The 24,317-nt window shown below is 35.1% G+C and overlaps 1 protein-coding gene across 3 annotated transcripts in view; it reads left to right on the top strand.

Annotated features, from left to right (window-relative positions):
* The window catches only part of LOC113060128 (nuclear receptor ROR-alpha-like), a 28,876-nt gene extending 7,088 nt beyond the window's left edge, over nucleotides 1-21,788 (top strand). The window contains exons 1-12 of one of the 3 annotated variants that reach the window (XM_026228978.1): nucleotides 2,050-2,079; nucleotides 3,667-3,707; nucleotides 15,566-15,651; nucleotides 15,802-15,943; nucleotides 16,076-16,411; nucleotides 16,499-16,618; nucleotides 16,773-16,894; nucleotides 18,111-18,243; nucleotides 18,485-18,592; nucleotides 19,937-20,047; nucleotides 20,138-20,247; nucleotides 20,361-21,787. In XM_026228978.1, the coding sequence (XP_026084763.1) occupies nucleotides 3,698-3,707; nucleotides 15,566-15,651; nucleotides 15,802-15,943; nucleotides 16,076-16,411; nucleotides 16,499-16,618; nucleotides 16,773-16,894; nucleotides 18,111-18,243; nucleotides 18,485-18,592; nucleotides 19,937-20,047; nucleotides 20,138-20,247; nucleotides 20,361-20,525 (1,443 nt within the window). In that variant the 5' untranslated portion in view covers nucleotides 2,050-2,079; nucleotides 3,667-3,697 and the 3' untranslated portion in view covers nucleotides 20,526-21,787. Of the gene's footprint in view, nucleotides 1-2,049; nucleotides 2,080-3,666; nucleotides 3,708-15,565; nucleotides 15,652-15,801; nucleotides 15,944-16,075; nucleotides 16,412-16,498; nucleotides 16,619-16,772; nucleotides 16,895-18,110; nucleotides 18,244-18,484; nucleotides 18,593-19,936; nucleotides 20,048-20,137; nucleotides 20,248-20,360 lie in introns of those variants that run through there. The other 2 variants (XM_026228976.1, XM_026228977.1) reach the window with 2 other exon arrangements.
* The last annotated feature ends 2,529 nt before the right edge of the window (nucleotides 21,789-24,317 follow it).

The raw sequence follows: 24,317 nt of genomic DNA, 5'->3' as shown, positions 1-24,317 counted from the left end.
GTTCAGTGTGTGTGGGTGTGTGAATAACACTGACACTTTCCATGAATAGGGTCTTAACTTAGCCCTGGTACTCTTTAAAAAATGCTGGGTTTTCTTCAACAAAGATATGCTTCAGAATGTTAATCATTACTGATATAGTGTCTTTCTTTTGATGAACACAAAATAAGATTGAAGAAGTTTTGGAGAACGTGGGTAACCAAACAGTTCCTGGTCCCCACTCACTTCCATATAATAATTTTTTTCCGTACCATGGGGACCATGAACTGTTTGGTTACTCACCAAATCAACAAATATTTTTATGGTCTAAGTATATATAAATTATATAACTATAATATAAACTGTAACTCAGTAGAGTCTAGCTAGTTTGGGACCAAAGTTTGGTTTGTAGTTATTGATAAACTTTAAAGGGGGGGTGAAATGCTCGCTTTCACTCAATCTCCTGTTAATCTTGAGTACCTATAGAGTAATACTGCATCCTTCAATCCTTCCATCCTTCAACTCCAAAAAGTCTTTAGTTTTATTATATTCATAAGAGAAAGATAGTCTGTACCGATTGTTCCCGGAAAACACGACCGGCTGGAGGCGTGACGTGTGGGCGGAGCTAAAGAATCACGAGCGAGAGTAGGCTTTTGCGTTGAGACCGTTTGGAAGCTGTGACATTACCGTGAGGAAAAAAACATCATCCAAAAGAAACCATGGCTAACAGTCAGATTCAGCCGTTTATTTATGATCCAGAATCAGATCCCGAGGCTGAAACTGAACGAGAGCAGCAGCAGCAGCAACGACGTCTCTATGTGGTATGTACTGAAACTGTATATATTTGCTTAGCGGTTTTGGAAAATGACTAAGTTCCACTTTTTTGCGTTTTTTTTATTATTATTTTTTTTAAGCTGTACATGTGGAAAGTGCAGTTTGATGCCAACATCGCATGTTGTTTATTTGATGTGCTTATGCGCTGATAGCTAAGTTAACAACACAGAGATATTCGAAGCAGTTTTACTCACTGCCTGCGGTTCCAACACTCGATCGTGACCCTTTTTCGCTGGGATTGCATCATCCTAAAGAAATAAACGATGTGCAAATCCGGCGTCAAACTGGGCCTTGTTTGTAAAACAAGCATCTTCGAAATGCAGGGAACAAACAAAAACACTTGCACAACTCCGTTGATGCTCTGTAAAAATAAACTCCATCCACTGGTCCCTTAATGCTGTTTTTTTTTGGTAATCTGTGCAAAGTTGTCTTGCCCTGGCAACCAAAAACACACTTCTTTTGTGACATTTCGCGACGCTCTCACTCTGATCAGTGAAGTCTGTTGTGCTCTCAGTGCTCTGCTATACGGGAGCGTGCACTCTTCCGGCAGAAGAGTGGACCCATATAAGGAATATATAAGGACCCTTATATGGACCCATATAAGGAAATTCCGCTCCATCTAACGTCACACAGAGCCATACTCGAAAAAAACTTTCCGAAACTTGTGACAAACCGGAAGGAGTATTTTTGGAACAGAAATACTCCTTCCAACGTACAACTTAATTTTTGAAACTGTGTCCATGTTTAGCATGGGAATCCAACTCTTTAACAGTGTAAAAAACTCAGTATGCATGAAATAGCATTTCACCCCCCTTTTAAGGAAAAATATTAGTTTGATAATTATGATCTATGGATTAACAGGGCTGAAAGCTTAACAAATGCAACTAGTTTAAAGCTGAATATAAAATATTTGGTGATTAAAATGAAACTGAATTTTTTTATTTATTTAAAATAATAATAAAAAAAAAAAAATATATATATATATATATATATATATATATATATATATATATATATATACACGTAGAGACAATATATTGTGATTTTCACTTTTTTAATGTAGTGACTGATGTAGTGACATGACAAAATCAACAGAGACATTTGACATGTTTACAGCTAGTATTTTCATGCTATATTACAGTTATGTTGGATTTTATATTTAACATATTAAGAACATGTATAGTTGCATGAAACATATTAATTGCCCATTACTGACTATTGTTTTCTGTCTCTCTTTAGGAAATCCAGTGCATAAGAAATCCCATCTAAGTAAGTACAACTGAGAATCTCAACCATCACTTATGCACTGTCTGTTCCCTTTGTGTAGCTGTGCTATTATGTTGTATAATAGAGTATAATATCAGTTTCCTAGTGTGTGCATGCGTGTTTGCATGCTTTGAGAGGTGGCTTGTTTAACCCCCATGCATGTTGTTTTTTTGCATATCAGAGAACCCCTCCATTGTGGTTATAGGAGGGGGGCCTATATCAGTGTAGCAAAGCGGTGCATTATTACACCTGTAAAGAACACACTCACACAATGCACCTGTATCCACATATATTTTTACTTCAGCCACAAAAGCTGTATGTTTAAATGTGAGCAAAGCTACCGTAGACACGCACGCACAGGTGCGCACAGCTATGGGTGTGTGCATCTGAATGAAGATAAGATCTGAGAGTATTTTGGTGAAAAGATGCTGTTTAAAACTTTTCCCGCCTCTGTGTTTGAATACAAGCGTGCATTAAGTATTTCTCATCTCTTTCTCTTTTGCGCTTTCTTTTTCTTTTTGTTTTTGCATTTCAACTTGACCTTCATGACAGCGTCCACATAACCTCCGTATCATTTTCAAAGTCTTATATACACATCGTTTAGCAGTCAAATTCATTTGATAAAAATGTTAGGAAAAAGTGTGTTTCATATCATATTAGTGTTCAGGCTTTGTTTGAGTGTGACTATAGGTGGATTAGAAAACAGGCAGAGCGTGGTTGAACCATGATTCATAATGAAAAGCAATAATAACACTCTGCGGCAACAATATCACATGACGATCTTAACCATGTTGTTTACACCAATACACTCTGCCACCTATGAGACCAGCCTCATATCCTTTCTCAACGGTTCGTCATTAAAAATAATAGACAAAAGACAAGTCAGCTCTTTACAATTAAAACCCTGCATGTCTTGTTTAAAGGGTACAAAATCTGTAATAGGTGTACAAACCTGTATCATTTAGGCACTAATATTTACCTTTGAGGTACTAATATGCACCATTTAGGGGTAAATAAGGCACAAAAAAAAAGGTACATTTTTAAAGGGTACCGTCCCAGAGACAGCTTTTGGCCTTTTTTTCCCCTGCGAGCACAAACCAAGGAACAGAAATGATTCAGGAGAGTTTGATAGTGTTTGAGAGTTTTTAATTGTGTGTCCACTTTTGGAAAAAGAGCAGGATAGAGTGAGGAATTCAGGATTTCAGAAAGACACATTGAAAACACACATACAGAGGTGAGCTGCTCACTGCTGAAATGGAAAGAGAAAGAGAAAGAAGAGTCCACCTATAGACGGACAGAGAAACAGCACATGAAGTTCTTCAGAAGAGACATCATGATCATGCGTGCGCGGTAGAAAGAGGTGTATCTATCTAGAGTTTGAAAGGGACAGGCCCTCTCCCTCTTTGTCACTCACGGATACAAACACACACAAATACTCTCTCTCTCTCTCTGTGTCACCTACGGACAGACAACCACCTAATCTCTCTGTCATCTCTCACCTTGCGACAGCATCATCTGTTTAGAAGTTTGATTAACTGTGACACAGAGCTGTCAACCATACTGAGTGATTTTGACCTGTATCTTCACCAGAGAAAGACAGCAGTTCACACATGCTGTGAAGATGATGCGAGGTAGGCATTCGTGTTTTTTTTTTTTTGTGTGTTTGGCCTAGTAAGTATGTATTTTCACTAAGGTTTGTGCTGGTGTGTGACAAATGTATGTTAACATCACGTTGGATGCATCCTCATGTCTTTGTAATTTCAACTTATATCGCAAAGGACAAGTTGCAAAACACCTTTGTGTCCGTTTTGTTCTTCCATCTTGCTCCTCAGACTCTAGTTTAGGATGTAGTGATTATATACTTTCAGATTGACCTTTTTGGAGTTTCGCTGTGTTGTTTGTAGTTGTACGTGACTCGTTCCACCATATTAGCAGGGAGATGAATCGTCCGAGGTGTCGTGAACCACTGAAGTCAGAGCTGGATGATTCACATCATGGAGGATGAGATCGTACGATATGCAGGACTTTGTAGGAATACAGAAAAGCAGTGTAGATCGGATTTTGAGATCAGGATTTTGATTTATAATTTCTTATAAATTCAAAATGCCTTTGCATTGCCTGATGAACCTGATGACCTCATGACGGATGAAAGATGGCGTGAATGCACAACATAATAATCAATGTTTGTAATAGAATCAATGTGCCTTTTATAATTTAAAATGCTCTTAAAATATTCAAATTGACTTGATAAGACGCTTGTGCAGGTTTAATATATTAGAAAAGTACTTAATAGAAATTTTCCATGCAGCTACATTTGTTCTTATTCTATTTTTAATACTTGCTTCATATTTACCTTTACCTTATTTATTAATTTATTAATGGCTTTAACAGTAGACTCATGGGTAGTGTGTGTGTGTGTGTGTGTGTGTGTGTGTGCTTGTGTGAAGTGGATCCAGCGTGGGTGTGTGACTCTACTCATTCTCAGAGTTTAGTAATAGGGATTTTCACACATTTAACATCAAGTATGCCATTTCCATTTTCACAATTCATATTAAAGCACAACATTAGTTTAGTCTTAAATATGGCTTGACATGAAAAAGCCAATAATCAAGTTGATATGGAAAGTACCCTGTTTAAACTCAACTTTCTTCAATCTGTACAAAATCTTAAAAAATAACAGGACTTTTCTGTGCAAACATATGAAAAACATAATCATAATATCTCAATTAAGCGAAAATAACCTAAATTATGTATTTATCAGTACTTTTACAGTGTTTCTTGACAAAAAAAATTATAAAATAAAATAAAAATGATGCAGATAATCATTTAGATTTTTTTTTTTATAAATATAAACTTTAGATAGATCCATGCACTCATAATAAATTGAGACAGTATCAGTTCATCTAGATTGGTAAACAGTTAGTGAGGAACCTAGCAGAAGAAGCCACAGTATCAGTTGATTATTAGTTTATCTTGTGCTTTGTGGCTGTTATGATTAGTACCACAACTATAGATATGATGAGGAGCCTACAGATAAAGGCCTTTACATGCAGATTATCTCATTTATAAAACGAACACTGCAAGATATGGTCTCGCTTTCAGAAACTGCCTCAATATAACATCCTCAGTTCTGAGTCACTGTGTGTGGCCGTAACAGAATAAAGGCGAAGTAACTGCTAAAAGGATAAAGACGAACTTTAACTCTCCCTGTATTTTTGTTTACTTTATCCTGAAACCCACACAGACAAAACCTGAGGACCCCGAGAGTATCAGATGATGTTCGTTCATGAGGCTTGTGGATGTGGACACCGTTCAGAAATGACTCTTTCACAGGCATTTTTGTACAATCCCCTAAAACTGAATTTTCCGTAGCAGCCCACATATCGCATGCGGTTAAATATCTACTCATCAAAATTGCTACAATTCAAGCAGAACTTGCTGAACTCAGCTGTGCTGTATCTTATCACTTTGCATTATCTGATGCAGGTTTGCACTGAAGCTCTCGCTGTAGTCCGGCACCCTACTGAAAGCACTGAAAGCGTGTGTGTTTGTGTGTGATTAAGAAAAGTACTTAAGGCACTATAAAAGAATTCCAGATTCCAACCACAACTGAGAGTGTCTCACCTCTTGCATTGATTTTCATTTTAAAAAATTACATTTTCTATTGTGTACGTACTCGTGCAAATTCATTTGTTTCTCATGATCTTAAAAAGCTTCAGTGCTGGATAGATATACGTAAACTGTCTACAATACTTATCCATTTCTTTGCTAGATACATTTTTTACAATTTATAAACAAATACTGTTGAAAAACATCCCAGGATGCACCTCATGAAGTTGAACAGTGTGCGTTGTAAGTTGTAAAGTAGGCGAGTTTCTTTGTAGAAACTAAAAGATAGTTTTGATTTTATTTCATATTTTAGTCATTGCATCATTTCCACACCTCTATATGTTACTTCATATTTTAATAACTTTAGTATTTTTATTTTTATAAAAATTATGAAAACTAATCATGTCCAGATTGCAAACGCATGTGTTTTTTGCCATAGTTATGCCAAATTTTTGTGTATCAGAAAATATCCTTTCAATACAATAAAATGTTTAAAGATTTGTAAAGACAGTCCTTAGTGATATTTTTTTATTTATTTGAATTTCTTTATTTATATTTTATTAAAAGCAATAGTTAAACTTTTTTTTAAGAATTTGTTTTGATGATATGCTTATTAAATTGTTATACAACTTATTTAAGATATTTAAGAATAGAATCAGAAGATATCTGAACCTTATGAGAACAATTCACTCTTGTTCTTCTGCACAAACGCCTGAAAGGTCTTGTTTTTATTCTGTATTAGACAGAGAGAAGCACTCCTTTAGTCAGTCAGACTGAGGCAGAGAGGAAGGTGCGAGCAGAAAGACCTTCCGGGATAGCTGTTTTGATCTCTATCCGATGAACGCAACTGGAAAGAAAATTGTTAGTTTTTATTGAATACACTTTTTGGTTTTATACGCACATTGAGAAAACATGCAGATGAGGCATTTTGCAACGTTGCACTAGATTCTAACTGCACACACACACACATACTTTCTGAATTTACTGCCAATGAACGCTTCGCCAGCTGCAAGACTATTCTGCGCTGTGGTCACCCGTTCAGTCCCTGTGTGTGAGTCTGTATGTCGACACACACACACACATGTGTGTATGTGCACAGGTGTGCATGCAGAGCTTTTGTTTGAATGCTATTTTTCCATCCCCTACATTTTGGCTTGTTTTTCTTCATTGTTACCAGGTAAAACAGTGCAATCAAAAAGTTCAAAAGTTTATGAACTGGCTTATGTTTAAAAAAGTTTAAAAACATAATGGAAAAAAAAATCAGTCTACATGTGTTTTCATATTGACCAAATGCTTATGAAACTGAATGTTACAAAAGGAAAGCTGAAACTCATAAATGTGCTCAGCACACTGATATATGTATAAATTTGCCGCTTTTTTTTTTTTTTTTGCCTTTTTCACTCTTGTTCTTAAATGTCTTATTATATCCAACTTATGACTCTGTGACTAAAGCCTTGAAAATCCAAAAGATATTCTTTCCCTCTGAATTTACCAAGCTTTTTCAGACCGATTAAAAAAAAAAGAATAATTCAATGCCTTCAAGACCTAAGATCATATGTATTATTAATTTAGACAATGAAAAAAAATATAAATGTGCATATATGTTTTGTGTGTGTGTGTGTGTCTGAAACCACATGCTAAGCACATCTCTCTTATCAAGCTCAGCTTATTTCATCTTATCTTCTGGCACTTTCCTGTGACAAAAGATGTTTTTGTGGGTGTGCTGCTGCTTTGTGAATTTATATATATATATATATATATATATATATATATATAGAGAGAGAGAGAGAGAGAGAGAGAGAGAAAGAGAGGTAATACTTTAATTACTAATTCATATTTTATTTTAGAAAAATAAATATTTCTTTCATAAATAACTTAAATTAATTATATGTTAGTACACATTCATTTTTTTTTTCACAAAAGCTTGTGATTTTTAAACATTGAGCTGTTGTAGTGAAACAATAGTGTTCTAGCACTTTCTTAGCAAGTCTTAGCATCAGATATGTTATTCAGTTAGATATGAATCAAATGTGCTGCATCAAATAAGGATCCTGCAGATTTGCTCAGTTTGTCTCACCAGTATCTGTTTTTTTTTAACACTATAAAGCTCTTGATGTTTCCAGGTTCTCTCTTCTTCTCTCTTTCATTCTTTCTCTTGATGACTCTTTTTCTTTTTCTTTTTTGTCCTGTCACAGCACTCTTTTGTTCAACTCGAGGATTTCCGTTAGTGGAACCTTGAGGTTTTTCACTAGTTTACATTGCAGAATGCTGTTTCTAAAGAAGTACAATATGGGCTCTTAAATCCCAACACTATCTTTAATATGAGCTTTTGGAGATTCTAAATTTTCTGCTTTCTTTCTCCAAATTAAACATTTCATTAGACCTTTGTTGTCCCGAGAACAGGTATTGCATTTAGCTAAAACAGTAAAATAACATGCATATGTTATTACATATCAAATCCAATAACTTAATATCATAAAAACAGTAGTTTAGTATAGTATAAACTATAGTTTTCTATGTACTGTACATTTGTAACTGCTTTTTATGTTTGGCTTCACTGTCTTTATTGTGTGTGTGAACAGAAGAGTGAGAAAATGATATATAAATATATATATATATATATATATATATATATATATATATATATATATATATATATATATATATATATATATATATAAACAAAAAGTGAATAATTATGTTTGTTTGTGTAGGTGATTTCCATCAACGGCTATTCAAATTTATTTTATGTGAGATATTATGTATATGGATCTTTTTTTAATTAGAATACTATTTTTTCTGTATTAAATTATACTAAGTATTCTGTATATCCTCACACAATGCAAAAAGTTTTATAAGTAAAAAAAAAAGAAAAAAAAAAGAAAAAAAGATCATAAAAAGTAGGAGGACCTGCACCATCTGCAGTGGCATTTTCAGACCTAAATACTGAAGTTGCGGTATAGTTTTATGTAATTTTTCTCTATCAGAGGTACATCAGAGATAATCATTTACGACATATCTCAGCTCACATCTTACTTACAGTCAAGCAGCAATATATATATATAGGTGAGATAGTATCTTCATTTCTGGAAACCTGCATGATCTGAGAGATATACATGTAGAAGTCTCTCACAGTTAAAGTGCATCATTTAAGTACAATTCCAAAAGTTTGTTCAGTTTTAAACTTTGAAAATTGTTTAATTCAGTTTTTCTCCGTTGCGACATTTGCCTTAATTTTTCAGCAGTTTTGTATGGATACGTCAATGCCTTGTGTTGATCTTCATCTGTGGTGAGTACCTCAGGGATTAATGACTGCTTATAATTACTCATTTGTGGTTATACTACATTAATTCACATTAGCAAATGTGATCATTGTTATTCATCTAATGTAAACAGAAAAAAAAATGGCGATATTTTTTAGAGGCCTAATATTCAAAGTCGTTATTTTGAGAATCCGTTTTTTTTTTTTTTTTCAGAACTCTGTAATAATTCTGAACTCAAATTCACAGAAATTTAAGCTATTCTTCTCTCTTTTATTTTTATTTTCTGGTATATTTTTCATCATCTGAGCAGAGGAAATGAGAAACAAGAAGCCTCTTTTAGTCAGTATCAGCATGTGGTTTAGGTGAACAGATAGCAGAGAAGAGAAGAAGAGAAATGTCTTTATCAGCATGTGGTTTCAGAGCGATATCATGAGAATGAGGAGCTTTTTGTCTCTAGGCCGATATTTCTCTTTTGTTGGAGTTTATGTGTGCGAGGGAACATGTTGGTATCAGTGTAATTTAAACACCCTTAGACAGAAAACACAAGCCAGGCACCCAGGAAGAAATAGTTTTTTAGATTATGCTTGTGTGTGACAGAGACCAATTAGTAAAGAAATCCCTCATGGAGATGTTAAAAGTGTTGTGTAGCATGTAAAGGTACAAACAATTTTCTGCTAGGACAATACGAATTTCCTTTAACTCTAAAACATAACAAAATGCAATGAACAATTCAAAATACAGTAAAACACAGGTGAAAAATCAGTTCCTTTAAATCTAGCGCAGTACATTTTGCTCCATTTTTCAGGCTTTTCCAACGAGCGCACAAGAAAGAAAAGAAAACGCTGAAAATGAGGCGGGAGATAATAAACGTTTGTCGTTATTGGCTCTCGTTTCAGTACGCAGTTACAGGAAATGATGTTTTCTTCGATCTTTTCCATCAACGGCTATTCAAATGTAGCTGTATGGCCTTATGAAATACATTTTTTGTTTTTTGCAAAATCATGAGCAGGGTAATCATAGTTAACGAAAAAAAAAATGTTCTTCTCAAATACTTCTCAAAATAAAATACATTTACAACATTTTTAGAACTAAATAAAAAACTTTTCATTTAGTTTACGTTGATTTTAAGTTGATGTACTAAAATAACAATAATGGAAAAAAATATGTATGAGAACTGAAATTTAAAATTATAATTAAGTCTCATGTTAGACATTTTAGCTGCTGTCTTTAGGACCCATAAATGATTGTAATGGACTGTTGCAATGTAAATCAAACACTGCCTTACATCTCAGGCTCATCAGTGGTGAAAATAACTATGTATGCTTATTTCTTTGGTGTCATCTGCCAAACAGAATTGTGATGCTGTCGTTTACCTTGCTCAAGAGTTATTAATCATATGGCATTTAAGTTATCGACTGACTCAAAACTACAAACAAACATGGCAGTAATGTCACATGCAGTAGGACGTCAAGCCACATTCACCCCTTCTTTCCAGACACACACACTCTGACATGAGACACACACTCATGCAAAAACTGTTGCAAGGAGTTTCCTTTGTGCCCTAAATAAAGACACCTTGACACAGTGACATAAACACACACTGACACAGAAACATGCACACTCGAATTATTGTATGCAATAATTCCTCCTCTAAATTCTCAATGCGATCTAAACTTCGCTGAAAATACCTGTTATACACAACCCAGTATGTGTCTTCTGCTTATGGTTAATAGATCATACTTTCTTAACTATTCAAAGGCCTTTTATCATAAAAAATGTCCATGTCCAGCTTGTGACACTTAGGTTAGCAATTTGATTATCTGTACATAATTTTTTTTAAAGAAAAATCTTGTTAAATGTGTCAGATATGATTTCATTTCATTATAAACAGAAATTTCAGGCTTTTGAGAAACATTTATTTGCACATATCTCAATGATCATTGTATTGTATTGAATTGAATTGACTGTTTTGGGCCCCCCCCCCCCCCCAAAAAAAAGCTACACATTTTGGATCATAAAAATAAGCATTTAAGATAACATATATTACAGGGTGACAACTGATATTAACATGCATTATATGCAAGTAATCTGTTATAGAGTAAATTGTTGTAAATCCCACTGATTTACAAGCCACATGAAAAATAGAAAAACACATATCAGCAACCGCACATATTTATTTCATTTTAATTCATTAATTTCTTATTTCTATATTTTTTCAGTTTTGGTCTGACTATCATATGCCAGGCTTTACACTTATAATAACACGTTATAAATGTGCATGATATTGCATGACTAATGTTGCAGTCAATTTCAGACACGAAATATGAGATGTTTTGATTTCTTGTGATGTATTTTTTTTAATATATTTCTTTTATGAGTGCCGTATCAGATTAATATTTCCATCAAACTTCCTTTGGGAGATGGAGAGGAGAGGATGAGAAAGAGAGGGGCGGGGTGAAGAGGGGGATGGACATTCCTGGCAGTACAAAACACAGATGAAAGAGCATATTACTGGCAGTCGCATCCTTTGTGAGCGAGACAGAGAGAGGGAAAGACAGAGCGAGATAATGCATGAAAGAGGGAAAGTCAGAGTGAAAGAGAAGCCAGTAAACCACTTAAAAAGACTCTGAGGTTGACACCTTCGCGTCCACCTCCTCACACTCAATATTCCCCCAGTCTAAGTCAGTCACGGTGAATCTCCCTGTTTTCTTGTGACGTGTTATTTGATTTTGCTGTTTTTGTGAGAAAAATGCCCTTCTTTGATTCACCCACTGTAAGGGCTTTGATGGACCAGGTGGGAAAAGAATAAAAATCAAAAGAAGCTTGAATTGACATGAAAAGGGCAGGCTGACGAGACACATTCAGATTCCACTTGAACTCAGATCACCTTTTTATGAAATACATTCATTTCAGAATAATAGCATAATCCATTATTGTTATAGACTGTTCACACTATACTCAGTTAGTAAATGTCTTCTTTAACACCAGGTTAAGCCCTTTTTAACCCTGGGTTAAGCAGCATTGCACTGTTATTCTGAAGGGCACCAGCAGAGGTACTGGTGTGAATTAATAATGCAGGGTAACGCACCAAAAGTGTTGCAAAACAAAAAGTGAGGTAGATTTATTTTATTTAAATTTTTATTGGTTTTAAATAATAATTTAACATCTATTTTTATTTTATTTCATTTTTTGGTCACCAGCCAATTTTAAACAAGTCAAAATATTAATTATTTTAATTATTTGACTATTCATATATTCATTCATTCATTCACAAAGACCACCTTAAAGAAATAGTTCGCCCAAAAATGAAACTTCTGCCATCATTTACTCACTTTCCTGCATGAGTTTGTTTCTTCTGTTGAACACAAAATAAGATATTTTGAAGAATCAAACAGTTGACGGTAGCCGTTGACTTCCATAGTATTGTTTACTTTTTCCACACAATGGAAGTTGTTGGGGACCATATCTTCCCTTGTGTTCAACAGAAGATACAAACTCTTACAGGTTTGGAACAACTTGAATAAATGACAGAATTTTTATTTTCCTTTTAAGAGATCTAACTATCCTTTTAATTTCTCTCCCCACAGATTTTAATAAGTAAAAAAATAGCATTAAATATGGTTTAATTTAATAATTTCAATATATAATATTTAGATTAGGGCTGGTAAGCGATTACATTTTTTTATCTAATTAATTACATGATGTGCTGATTAATAAATCGAATTAATCGCGCATCAAATTTGTAGAAATGACTCCCAAAAGATAATTTAAAGTCATTGTTGTGCAAAGCATCAGGCATTACAAAAAGTAGGTTCAGCAAGAAATATATTGTTTGATGAAATTTATTTCATATAGCCCACTCTTTTGGACAATGTGAGTAAATGATGACAGAATTGTCGTTTTTGGTTGGGTGAACTATAACTTTAATCATTTATTTTCTTAATTTTATTATTATTACTATGAAATTATTTCTTTAATGAAATGATATTCTAAATAATAAACTAAAACTGCCAGTAGGTGTTGGTGAATGTCTTAATGATTAAGTCATTGAGTCATTTATTCATTCATTTGATTCATTCAGGAGTGAAGTAAATGGTTCTTTATGAATGGTTCATTGAATCATTAGGCTTGTTCGACTAGTGATGATCTGTTCGGTGTGTGACATCAAAGAACCGCAAGAGCTTAGAGAGCAGACGACTCCTTGAGCTTTTGTGTCATACACCGATCGGTCTGTGCAGCGCCACTTCAAATCCAACAAGACTATGGCCAATGAATCAGTGCGCCAAACGGTTCACCAAATTCAACGTGGATTAAGACAATGCATGCAGCTGTGGGCTGCTTAGAGATGAACAGTTCTGCTTTATCTTTGTCTTCTGGTGGGCAAAATTGAGCAAAACAAAACAATTGATAATCACACTATAAAAATGGTTATTTCAAGAACTGTTCACTGACAGGTTCTTGGGGAATATAAAATGGTTCTTCTATCGTGATAGAATGAAAGCTTCATTTTTTTTGTGTGTATTTGGAAAATTCAATGAAGAAAAGAATTGTCAAGGTAGAAAGAAAGTTATAAAGAAATTAGATCAACACAAAAGCCAGAAAGAGGACTTGCATAAAAGACAAATCTTTTACAGATGCAGCATCATATGCTGCAACAAATGATGATGACTGACAATTCACCTGACATTTAACCCCAATGTTGTTGTGCTACATTCACAGATATTGAGAACCGTGCCGTATCACAGTAAATCCAGAGAGCTTTGAGTTCATGTTAACATTATAAGCCACCCTCACAATACACTCTGACTTCCCATGAGACAAAATCACTGCTGGCACAAATAATGTGCATGAACAGCAGAGCACCACTGATGCATCTTTAAACTTATGAACTTTAACCTTGTATCATTCTCTGATTCACTTCCCTTTGCACTGTATATGTACTTCCTCCCACCTGCATGTGTGTGTGTGTGTGTGTGTGTAGGTGTGTATGTATGCTTGAGGGAAAGGTACTCATGTTCCATGGTACTGGACGATGTGACCACATCACATAGCCACACACACATTGCTGGATTCCAAGAAATAAGTAGGTTAGATTTACTGTCATTTTGACTAAACACACACACACACACACTCTCTCTCACACACACACACTAATGTACAGAACACATACATTTTGGTCAGCATGACATACAAATCAGCATGAAATGATAATTCATTCTATTTTCAAAATGCATATTGTTGATCTTATTACAAATGATTTATCAATGCATACGTTTTTTTTACCCAACGGATCACAAGTTGCATTCAGATCCGTCCCCATCCAGTCAACAGCCTGTGTATGGAAGTCCCCGTTCTACAGGGTTTTCTTTCTGATAATCTGTTTCACCTGGATGTAAACCATAATTCAGAAGACAATATCTGCCACTACTTCTGTTATACTGCAATTTAAACTAATGGGTTTTAAGACCTGTGACTGTGCGTTTTGTGTTTCTGATATTATTGTTAAATACACTATAATCTCAGCAGCTGTGCACGCCTGTGTGTCAGGTTTGTGCTACATTTTCAGACCAAATGTCCCCACTATGAAACCTGAAAAATAAATTATGTTTTCATTACAGTCTTGTATATCATTAAAATATCATTAGCCTAGTATACAAACTATAATAATATGCGTCTATGTGCACGTGTGTTTGTGTCCGTAGCAGAGAACAGCACAGCTACACTTCATTCATACCTCTCTCTTTCCTTTCCGTCCTCCTCCTCCTCGTGCCCCCTCTGTTCATTAGATTAGGATTTCTTAATGTGGCTTTCAGGGATTATCTTCAGTCTGTTACAAAACCAGTGTGTGTTTGTGTTTCAGCAGGCTTGTGTATATCTACTTCTGTGTATTTGTGCTTGTACACTTGAATACTTTGAGTTTGTATTTAACTGCAAATACACATAAGGACATCTATTACAAAAAAAAAAGTAAGACTTTTCTCTGACCATTTTAACATTTGAAAGCACTGACACTGATGTCTTAAACTTAACTTAAAACGTTTTTCCCCCTTGGAATGCATGTGCTTTAATTGCATATAATTATTGATAAATAGTTCGGCTTATTTTGGGTTAAGCAGAAATGTGTCTCTATAAAAGTATCTCTATACTTTTTAAAATGTTTATATATATATATATATATATATATATATATATATATATATATATATATATATATATATATATATATATATATACATATACGTATTTGTGTACATTTTCATGTGTGTGTTTTTGCATGTCACCTATGTTCACCATGTCTAAATTTATTAGATCAAAATACAGTAAAAATTACAACTTTCTGGTATTTTCATATCGTTTTAAATCAGCCATTACTCCAGTCTTCAGTTTCACATAATGCTCCAGAAATCAGTGTAATATGCTGACTGGTTCTCAAACAATTCCTCTCATTATCAGTGTTATGTTAAAAACATACACTGCCCTCTGCTGGCTAGCATTTTAATCTGATTAATAGCATTGGGTGTTATTTCAAACAACTGTGAAGTCTCAACACATTTGTGGTAAAGCTCACGATCAAGGCTTCATTGTTTGTGTCGGTATTGTTCTGTTTGCGTCTATAGCTCAGATTGAGGTGATCCCATGCAAGATCTGTGGAGATAAGTCATCAGGGGTTCATTATGGAGTCATCACTTGTGAGGGCTGCAAGGTAAGGAAAAGAAAAAAAAATACTTTACTAATGTAAAATAGTCATAATTTAAGATGGATGTAAGGGATTCACAAACAGGATGCAATGCTTCCTTAACACATCACATGTAATTGTTCTTAACCCCATCCGCCTCTCTCTCTTTCCCAAAAGGGCTTCTTCCGCAGAAGTCAGTCCTCCAGCGTGCAGTACTCGTGCTCCAGACAGAGCAACTGCCCCATTGACCGCGCCAGCCGCAACCGCTGCCAGAGCTGCCGCCTCAAAAAATGTGTCGCTCAAGGAATGAGCCGCGACGGTAAGAAGCATGGGTGGATCTGTGATTTATTTCACAATTGTGATGCTCAGTTTGTGCATTAAAGCAGTTTTTAATTCAATCAAAATGTTACGCAGTCTCACAACTGTGGTTATGTTTTCTCATCTCCCTCAGCGGTGAAGTTTGGTCGTATGTCAAAGCGCCAGAGAGACTCTCTGTTTGCAGAAGTCGAGAGACATCGGCAGCAACAGCGTCTTCAGGCCAACTCAGTCCAAGAGCCCCAGCCTCTCCCAGCCTACCGATCCAGCAAAGAGCCCAGAGAACAGTCACCACATCTCATACCACCTCTACCTCCAGCTTACCCTTACTCTGTAGAGCCTGACCTGCAAGGCTGCCCCCCAGAGGTGCATCCATACCTGGAGTGTCGCATAGGCGAGGCCCAGGCTCAGAGTCTGGCCTACAGGAGCTCCCACAGAAGAGGGGACAGCAACAGCTTGCCAGCTGGGAGAGGTGCGAAATTCAACACCGCAGGAAGTACTTTTCATCTTGTAGATAAATCTCATACGATATAGTTTTTTTTCTCTTTCTCTCTTTCAGGATTTGACTCCACTGGGTCTACACCAGAGGCTATTCTGAACATGAGCGGCAGTGAAATGGGCTTTCGTCCTTTTGACCCCGAGAGCTTGTTCTTTTCTTACCAGACGTCTCTCCACATAGGTGAGAACCACAAGCAGTTTAAAGATTCATGTGTAATATGTGGTGTTATAAAGTGGATGTGATCACACCTTGTGGTGTTGTAGTAGTGCGGTTTTGCTTTTGAATTAACATGTCTCCGTTTATGTGTGTGTGTTTTTGGTTGTTTTTTTGACAGAGGAGCTCTCTGCAAGTATCGTACGTTCGCACAGAGAGACGACTCAGTATCGGCCGGAAGAGCTCCAGGCTCTCAGATGGAAGGTTTTTAGCAGAGAGGAGATCCACGCTTACCAGAGCAAAGTACATGTTAATTAATTAATTAAAAATCTCAATTGTGAGATGTAAAGTCAGAAATAAGTGAGTCATAATTAAGCAAAATTATTTCACAGCAGAGAAAAAGTTTAGCATCTTTTTATTTATTTATTGTAAAGGCTCTGATATACTTCAAACTAAATCGAAGAATTAATAAGTGTTATGTCATTTCAAACTAAATCAAATAAAATATAGTTACATTTATACAGTAAATGTAATTTAAATTCATTTTAAATGTAAACTAGCATAACTACTTCTTTATGATCATTTATTATCATATTATTATTATTTTTTCTTTGAAATGTGGTTAAAGTATACCGCCGAATGTACTAGAAAAGATTTATAGTAAACTAAAATATACTTTAATGCAATTTCTATTGAAACTTGTATGTCATGTATTTAAATATATATTTTAAATATGAATATATCTGTAATAATGATGAAGTTATATAAAATATATTAACTTTATATTTAAAACCCTTTAGTAAATTAGTCACACGTCAAAATACAATTATGAGATGTAAAGTCACAGAAAGAAGTTGTGAGAAATACAGTCAGAATTAAGCTAAATAATTTCACAGCAGAGAAAGGGTTTTGCTTAGGCTCTGATATACTTCAAGCTAAATCGAATAATTAATAAGTGTGATGTCATTTCAAACTAAATCAAACTAAATGTTTTGAGGTTTTTTTTTTTTTAATCAAAACCACTCGTCAGTGCAAACTTTCTGTTAAACACCCTCGAACGGCCATTCTCTTTGATTTATTTTTCAATTGTGATGTAATTTCAAAGAGTTTTTCGGTTGATCAAACAAGTCGTCAGTGCAAATCTGACTGTTAAACACATTTGAACCGCCACTGGTCCATTATGATGATTAAAATTTTTCAAGTGCAATGTTTTTTCGAAACTAATCTTGACAAACGAAGTGTTCTGAATGTTAAAAACCTGTGAACTGCCATCAGATACGAATAAAAACATGAAGTTCTGAACTGCAGAACTGACAAAAACGTATCCACATACAGCTTTAAAGATTCAAAGATGGCCTGTAATTCCTGTAAATTCCTGCTATTTTATAACGTGTTTGTTGTTATATTTAGGGAATCACATGCCTCACATTTAAATATTAATCCCAGTGTTTCAGAATGTTTTTCTGAAATGTTTCTCTCTCTTCTCACGCTCTTGATCTCTCTCTTCCTCTCTCCGCAGTCGGTGGATGAGATGTGGCAGCACTGTGCGGTGCGGCTGACCGATGCTGTTCAGTACGTGGTGGAGTTTGCTAAACGCATCCCAGGATTCCGTCAGCTTGGTCAGAACGATCAGATTGCTCTCCTCAAGAGTGGTGAGATATAGCTGTCCGTGCAACATACTAGTTAATCAGTTACGGCTGGTAAGGTTTACAAGGTTTATAGCTCCATTCTCATCTCTCTCTCTCTCTCTCTGTCCTGTGTCTATCTCTCAAAAACCTGTCACCTTTCTGGCTTTGTCTTCTCCTCTTCCATTCTCATTTCTCTTTCTGTTATTCTGTGTATTTTGCTCTCTCCTCTCTGCCTTTTTCTGTGCGTGCCTTTCTGTCTTACTAGGGTCCATGGAAGTGGTTCTGGTTCGGATGAGTCGGATGTTTAACACAGAAAACAACACAGTATTCTTTGACGGCAAATTTGCAGGAACAGAACTTTTCAAATCCCTCGGTGAGTTAAAGGGATATTGTGGTTTACAGCGATCACCCTTAGTCTTCAAGAGGATTTTGGTCAGCTTATTTATAAAAACTTGTGTTTACCACATTTATCTTATCCCTTGTGAAAAAGAAGTCCTTCCTATGGAAAAATATAGTTTAAGAGAATATACTTAATTGTGAACTGAATGTAATGTTTTCAGAAACTTAACTGCATTGCACTTTAAATTAAAATGTAGTTACATTTATACAGTAAATGTAGCTTAAATTAATATTAAATGTAACTAGCATAACTGCATGAGTGCTGATTTTTTTAATCACCAACTAATTTATTGTTATGTTATAATTATATAATTATCAGAATTATTTTTTCTTTGAAATGTGATTAAAGTATACCGCCGAATGTACTAACAAAGATTTATAGTAAACTAAAATATACTTTAATGCAATTTCTATTGAAACTTGTCATGTATCTAAATATGAATATATTTATAAAAATGATGAAGTTGCAATTTAGTGTATTTAAAATATATTAACTAACTTAGTAAATTAGTCACATGTCAAAATAAGCAAACAGCAAAAGATGATTAAAACGTTTGAATCTAAAAATGCAAGAAAAACATTTAATTTGACATTATTACAAAGTGTTGTAAAGTGTTTTTAGAAAGTGTACATTCTTTTAGTACACTTAAAGCTGCAGAAGGTAACTTTTGACGCTCTAGCGGTTAATAAACAGAACTGCTTGCGTCTTTCGGAAGAACATCGTAGCCGGAACTACTTCTCTCTGTTTATGTCTATGAAGAATCACAAAGGTACTGGGTTACTCCGCCGCGGTACCCCCGAAGCAATCTAAAATAGTCCAAATATAAACACTTATTATAGGTGCACCCTATTGATTCAGGACAGGCTAAAAACACGGTTAGGAAAATGGATTCATGGTGTACTAGCTTATTATATACATTTTTCTACATTTTGAACACAAACAAAGTTACGGACCGCAGCTCTGATTGGTTGTTTTTTACCGGGAGCGGATGAATTTCTGCAAATGGCAATAGGACCACTGGGAGGAGCCAGAGGAGCTTGATTTTTTTCACAGATTATCTGTCTCATATTCTACTGTCAGGACATAATGACAGGTTTAACAAATATGTAAAAACTATATATTTACAAAAGTTACCTAATGCAGCTTTAAGTGGCCTTTTATTACATTAATTTTATATGCAAGTGCACATTCGATACAATTACACTTCTTTTTTACAAGGAATAATTGCTCTCTGATTCACTTTTTTCATTATTAACTTATTTTCAGTCATTTTACCCTAATGACAACATGGTTCAAACCCTCTTTTTTTTTTTTCAGCATGCGGTGATCTAATAGCGGCTCTATTTGAGTTTGCTCACAATCTGTGTGCGCTGAGACTGACTGAACAGCAGATGGCCGTGTTCACTGCACTGGTCCTCCTCAATGCAGGCGAGCACAGCAAAACCACATTACTGCAGACACCCTGACTCCGAGGTAGAACGGGCTTAATCAATGAATCTTTCTCTACATTTTGAGTAGATCGACCGTGCCTGGAAGACAGAGAACGAGTGCAGAGAGTCAGAAGAGATGTGGAGCTTGCCCTTAGTCACATTCTGCACAGAGACAATCAAGAGAGTCTACTGCATAAGGTAAAAGAGATGGAGAAGAAGAAAGGACAAAGGATTTCAATGCAGAAAGTAAGGAGTTGTACAGGCTGGAATGATTTTTTAACTAGTAATGTTGTGTTTTTGTGTGTTTCCAGCTGTATCAAAGAGTCCCAGTGCTGAAGTCTCTGTGTGCGCTGCATATTGAGAAACTGCGATGGTTCCGGCAGCTTTACCCTCTCACAGTGCATTCCCACTTCCCTCCGCTATACAAAGAGCTGTTTGGCTCTGACTCAGATATACTGACACTGACTACTCACTGAACACACACACACACACACACACACACATTTCATTTGCAGATGCAGAAATGAAATGACATCGCACACATCGCACCCGCAGTTACATATAGTGTAAGCAGTCTAGATCTAAATAAGAAGTTAAATATATTTTTGTAAATCTCAGAAGATCAGAAAATAATATTAACAGAAGTATGCAGTATTTTGTGCAAATTCTATTCTGTAGGCAAAAAAGCTAAATATTACTACAAATGCTATTCAGTATTCCTAAACTTGGTTTTGTCCGAGGATGTGTTTTAATGTTTTTGAAGTTTTCAGTGATCTTAGCTGGTATCATCATCATCGTGTGATTTATAGAGCCGGATCGGTTTTGATACAAATAATGGTATTTGCAGATCTTAAAGCATCTTTGAAAAAGGAACTGGTATTTTAAAACCAGCATCATCAGTTAGCAACTGTGGATTTTCAAGCTTTATTTACAACATTAGAGTCCCCTTCTGTCCTCCCTCTTGACTTCTCAGGCGGTACAGAGACGTGACTGCTTAATAAATCTTGCTACTTATAGCCAGTTACATTATTGCATTAATTTAAGTTTGATTATCTATTTTGTGTCAGCGTTTATTTTTGTTCTCCCCTCCCGTTAAAGCTTGTCTTGGCACTTATAATGCTTTTCTTTCACACGGATTTGAAAATAACCTGTTGCTTCATGACGGATTGTGTTCTTGAAATCACCATTCCCTTCAAACAGACCATCTTAAGATGTGTTTTTGGATTTTCTCTGTTTATTCAAATAATTACCAAACTTTCTCAAGGTTCTAAAATATTATACAATACTTCTATAAAATAAAATAAAATGCTCTTATTCAATATGCTTGTGTAGACCCTTAGATTGACAACAATTCTATTTTGTCTTAATTGCACAGTTGAATTTGTGGAAAGCTATAAAGAGATGTCCGTATGTTTATTTGAAGGAGGATGTGTGCTTTATAAATCCATGTTTAACAAAAGTCTCTGTGCATTTTCCGTAAAAGTGCTAGTTTTTATTTTTTTTTAATTTTTGGCACAGTTTCTGTTCCATGTTGTATTTTGTGTCAGCTTTAACTTATAACTCACACAGTTCATGAAACCCTGTTATTGTTTCAGTTTTGAAGCATAAACACTTGTTTGCTATCTGTTGTGTTGCTTTGCAGAAAAGGCCTCAAATAAACTTCTGAAAAGTCTAAAGTGTTTTCCTTTATCCAGGAAAATATAAAGTTGTTCCCCATTCCTGACTCTGAATGGTGAGCAAAGTCTGAAATCTGTTTCTTTCCGAGTGTTTACTCACTCATCTGACTCACACATATGTCATACTGCCCTCACGGCTCACTTTCTAATTGTTTTTACATATTTATAGATCTCATAACAATTTTAGTTGTTAGAATTGCACCAACGTAACATGTTTCATCATTTCTCATATAAAGAACACCAAATTCATTTGGTTTTCATTATAAACACCGGATCATGTGACTCACAGCAATTGGAAAGGCTTTGTCATACGCAAACACAACAGGGTGAACTTCTCCCTACAAGACCTCAAAACACACCAGGGAATAGTAGGGGAACAGAACGCAGTGAGAGACCATCTATATCTTAGACAGTAAATGACTTCACATGATATGAGAGGACTCTGGTAACATGACAACAATTCTGATCTCCTAACTAGAATGTAGGTGTGCTTTAGTCATAACCAAGCAAATATTTAATAGCTGCAATGCTTACTTCTTGGGAGAAGCTGAGTCATAATTCCTTTAATCACTCCTAACAGTCGCTATTTTTAATTTCACACAAAACTGCCCTGTGCATGCACAGGATTGTTGGATATCATAGACAGTGAAGGATATATATGCCGCAATGAGATAAAGGCGCTTCAAAAAAGATCAGATGTTACAGAAACATTGGATTTGTGTCTTGATGTGGATGCAGCCAATGTTTAATCCAACAGCAATGGGATTTTACATTTACATTTTAAAATAGTACAAAATTACATTTACATTAGCCTACAGTCACTTTTTTAATGATTACATATTATTCACACGATAGCAATAAATTACCCATCATTTATTGATACTCCCTTCAGTAGTTCCTCTTTCCCATCTTTTAATGATACTTTCTAAAATAGCCTACTGCTTATATACATTCAGAAAGTCTTCCAGTTGTGTGCGCATTCACACGAAGACCAGTCACTAGTCGGGTGGCTTTACAGCATTTGACCGCTGGATTTACAAAAATCATTTCAATGATTCAACATGCATCAGCTACTGATGAACACATTCATTTTTATTTGAATTATCCCTCAGTAGGTTATTTAACCATGTATTACTATAGCTTTTGAAGGCTTTCATCTTTCAAGCACATTAAATTGCACTCATACACGTTATATCTTATTTATAGGCCTATGCAAAGTAGGCACTCACAAACTTTTTTGTCATCTGAACCTCTTTTACCTAATATAGGCCTATTTTCTCAAAGTAACCCCTGAGATTTTAAAATAAATATTTGAACAGTTATCACATTTGCATGTTCAGGGTTCTCTGGAATTGGTTAATGGTCACATGACATGCAGGTAAACAAATAAAATAAATTTGTTTTTTAGGGTTTTGTTTTGACTGATGTTATTTTTAAATGAATTATTTAATTTTTCTTTATGTTTTAATTATTAGCTTTTCATATTATAAGCCTATATTACAGCATTATAATTATATTATATTATAGCATTTCCAATATCTCCTTTGATGCAGTAATGTAGTCGTATGCGAATGTAAACGATCTGGACGATAAATAAGGTTATTGTCTCCCAAAAAAAAGAATCGACTCTGAACAGCCTAAATGAGTCTTCAGTAATTCAAATTCCACTTCTGTTACGGCTGAATGTCACGGGTAACATATTAGGAGATACCAGCTTGAAAAAAGTGTTCATGTCTTCCTATATCTGTGAACTGGGAGTTTTCTGATAGCTACAACTTGTACTACAGCCAGAAGCTTTTCTCTTTTATGTGCTGTCTACCACAACAGTGTAAAAAAAATAGCAAGGATTTTGTTGCCCGTGTTACGTGGGTAAAGACTTGCCACAAACTGCAAAAAAGACAAACATAATCTTTCTGGGCTCACTTACAGTAAGAATGCCAACACCTAAAGGAGGCAATTCTGTTGAGAGATGTGAGTTGTATTCAATAGCTATAATTAATGGAAAGAGGATTGATTCAAAGACAAGCTGACAGGAGAATTAACCATGCAGTTGTAACAGAACCAGGCACAATGGCACTGGTGAGATCACTAGTTGATGCTGAGGGGCTACGCCTTTATTGATCCAGTTATTACAGCCAAGTTTAAAATGGTTTAAGATAGACAACCAGTAACTGCTTTCTCCAGGATAGTTAGGGGAAATTATATTTCACCTGATGTTCAGTTAATCAAGTGCAATGAGATTACAACATATTGTGTTTCCTTAAAAGATGTGGGACTTGTACAGAACATACTTTGGATTCAACCCAACAAAAGGGAAGTTGACTGATTATTATTCTACCTTCTTTTTATTATTCTACTATTCTATTGTTTTGAAAAGTATATGCATTTTAACATGATTAGTCTTAAACATCTGCAGTTAATACATGTACAGTGATAACTCTGTTTTATATATGTACACTGATCTTTTTTTATATGTACAATGATAAATAGCTCTGTTTATATATATATATATATATAGAGAGAGAGAGAGAGAGAGAGAGAGAGAGAGAGCACAGTGCACATCTGAGGTTGTAATGGTTACACCTTGGCTGA

The sequence above is a fragment of the Carassius auratus genome, chromosome 41 (assembly GCF_003368295.1).
Source record: "Carassius auratus strain Wakin chromosome 41, ASM336829v1, whole genome shotgun sequence".
Taxonomy (NCBI): Eukaryota; Metazoa; Chordata; class Actinopteri; order Cypriniformes; family Cyprinidae; genus Carassius; species Carassius auratus.
This window is presented reverse-complemented; position numbering and strand designations above follow the sequence as displayed.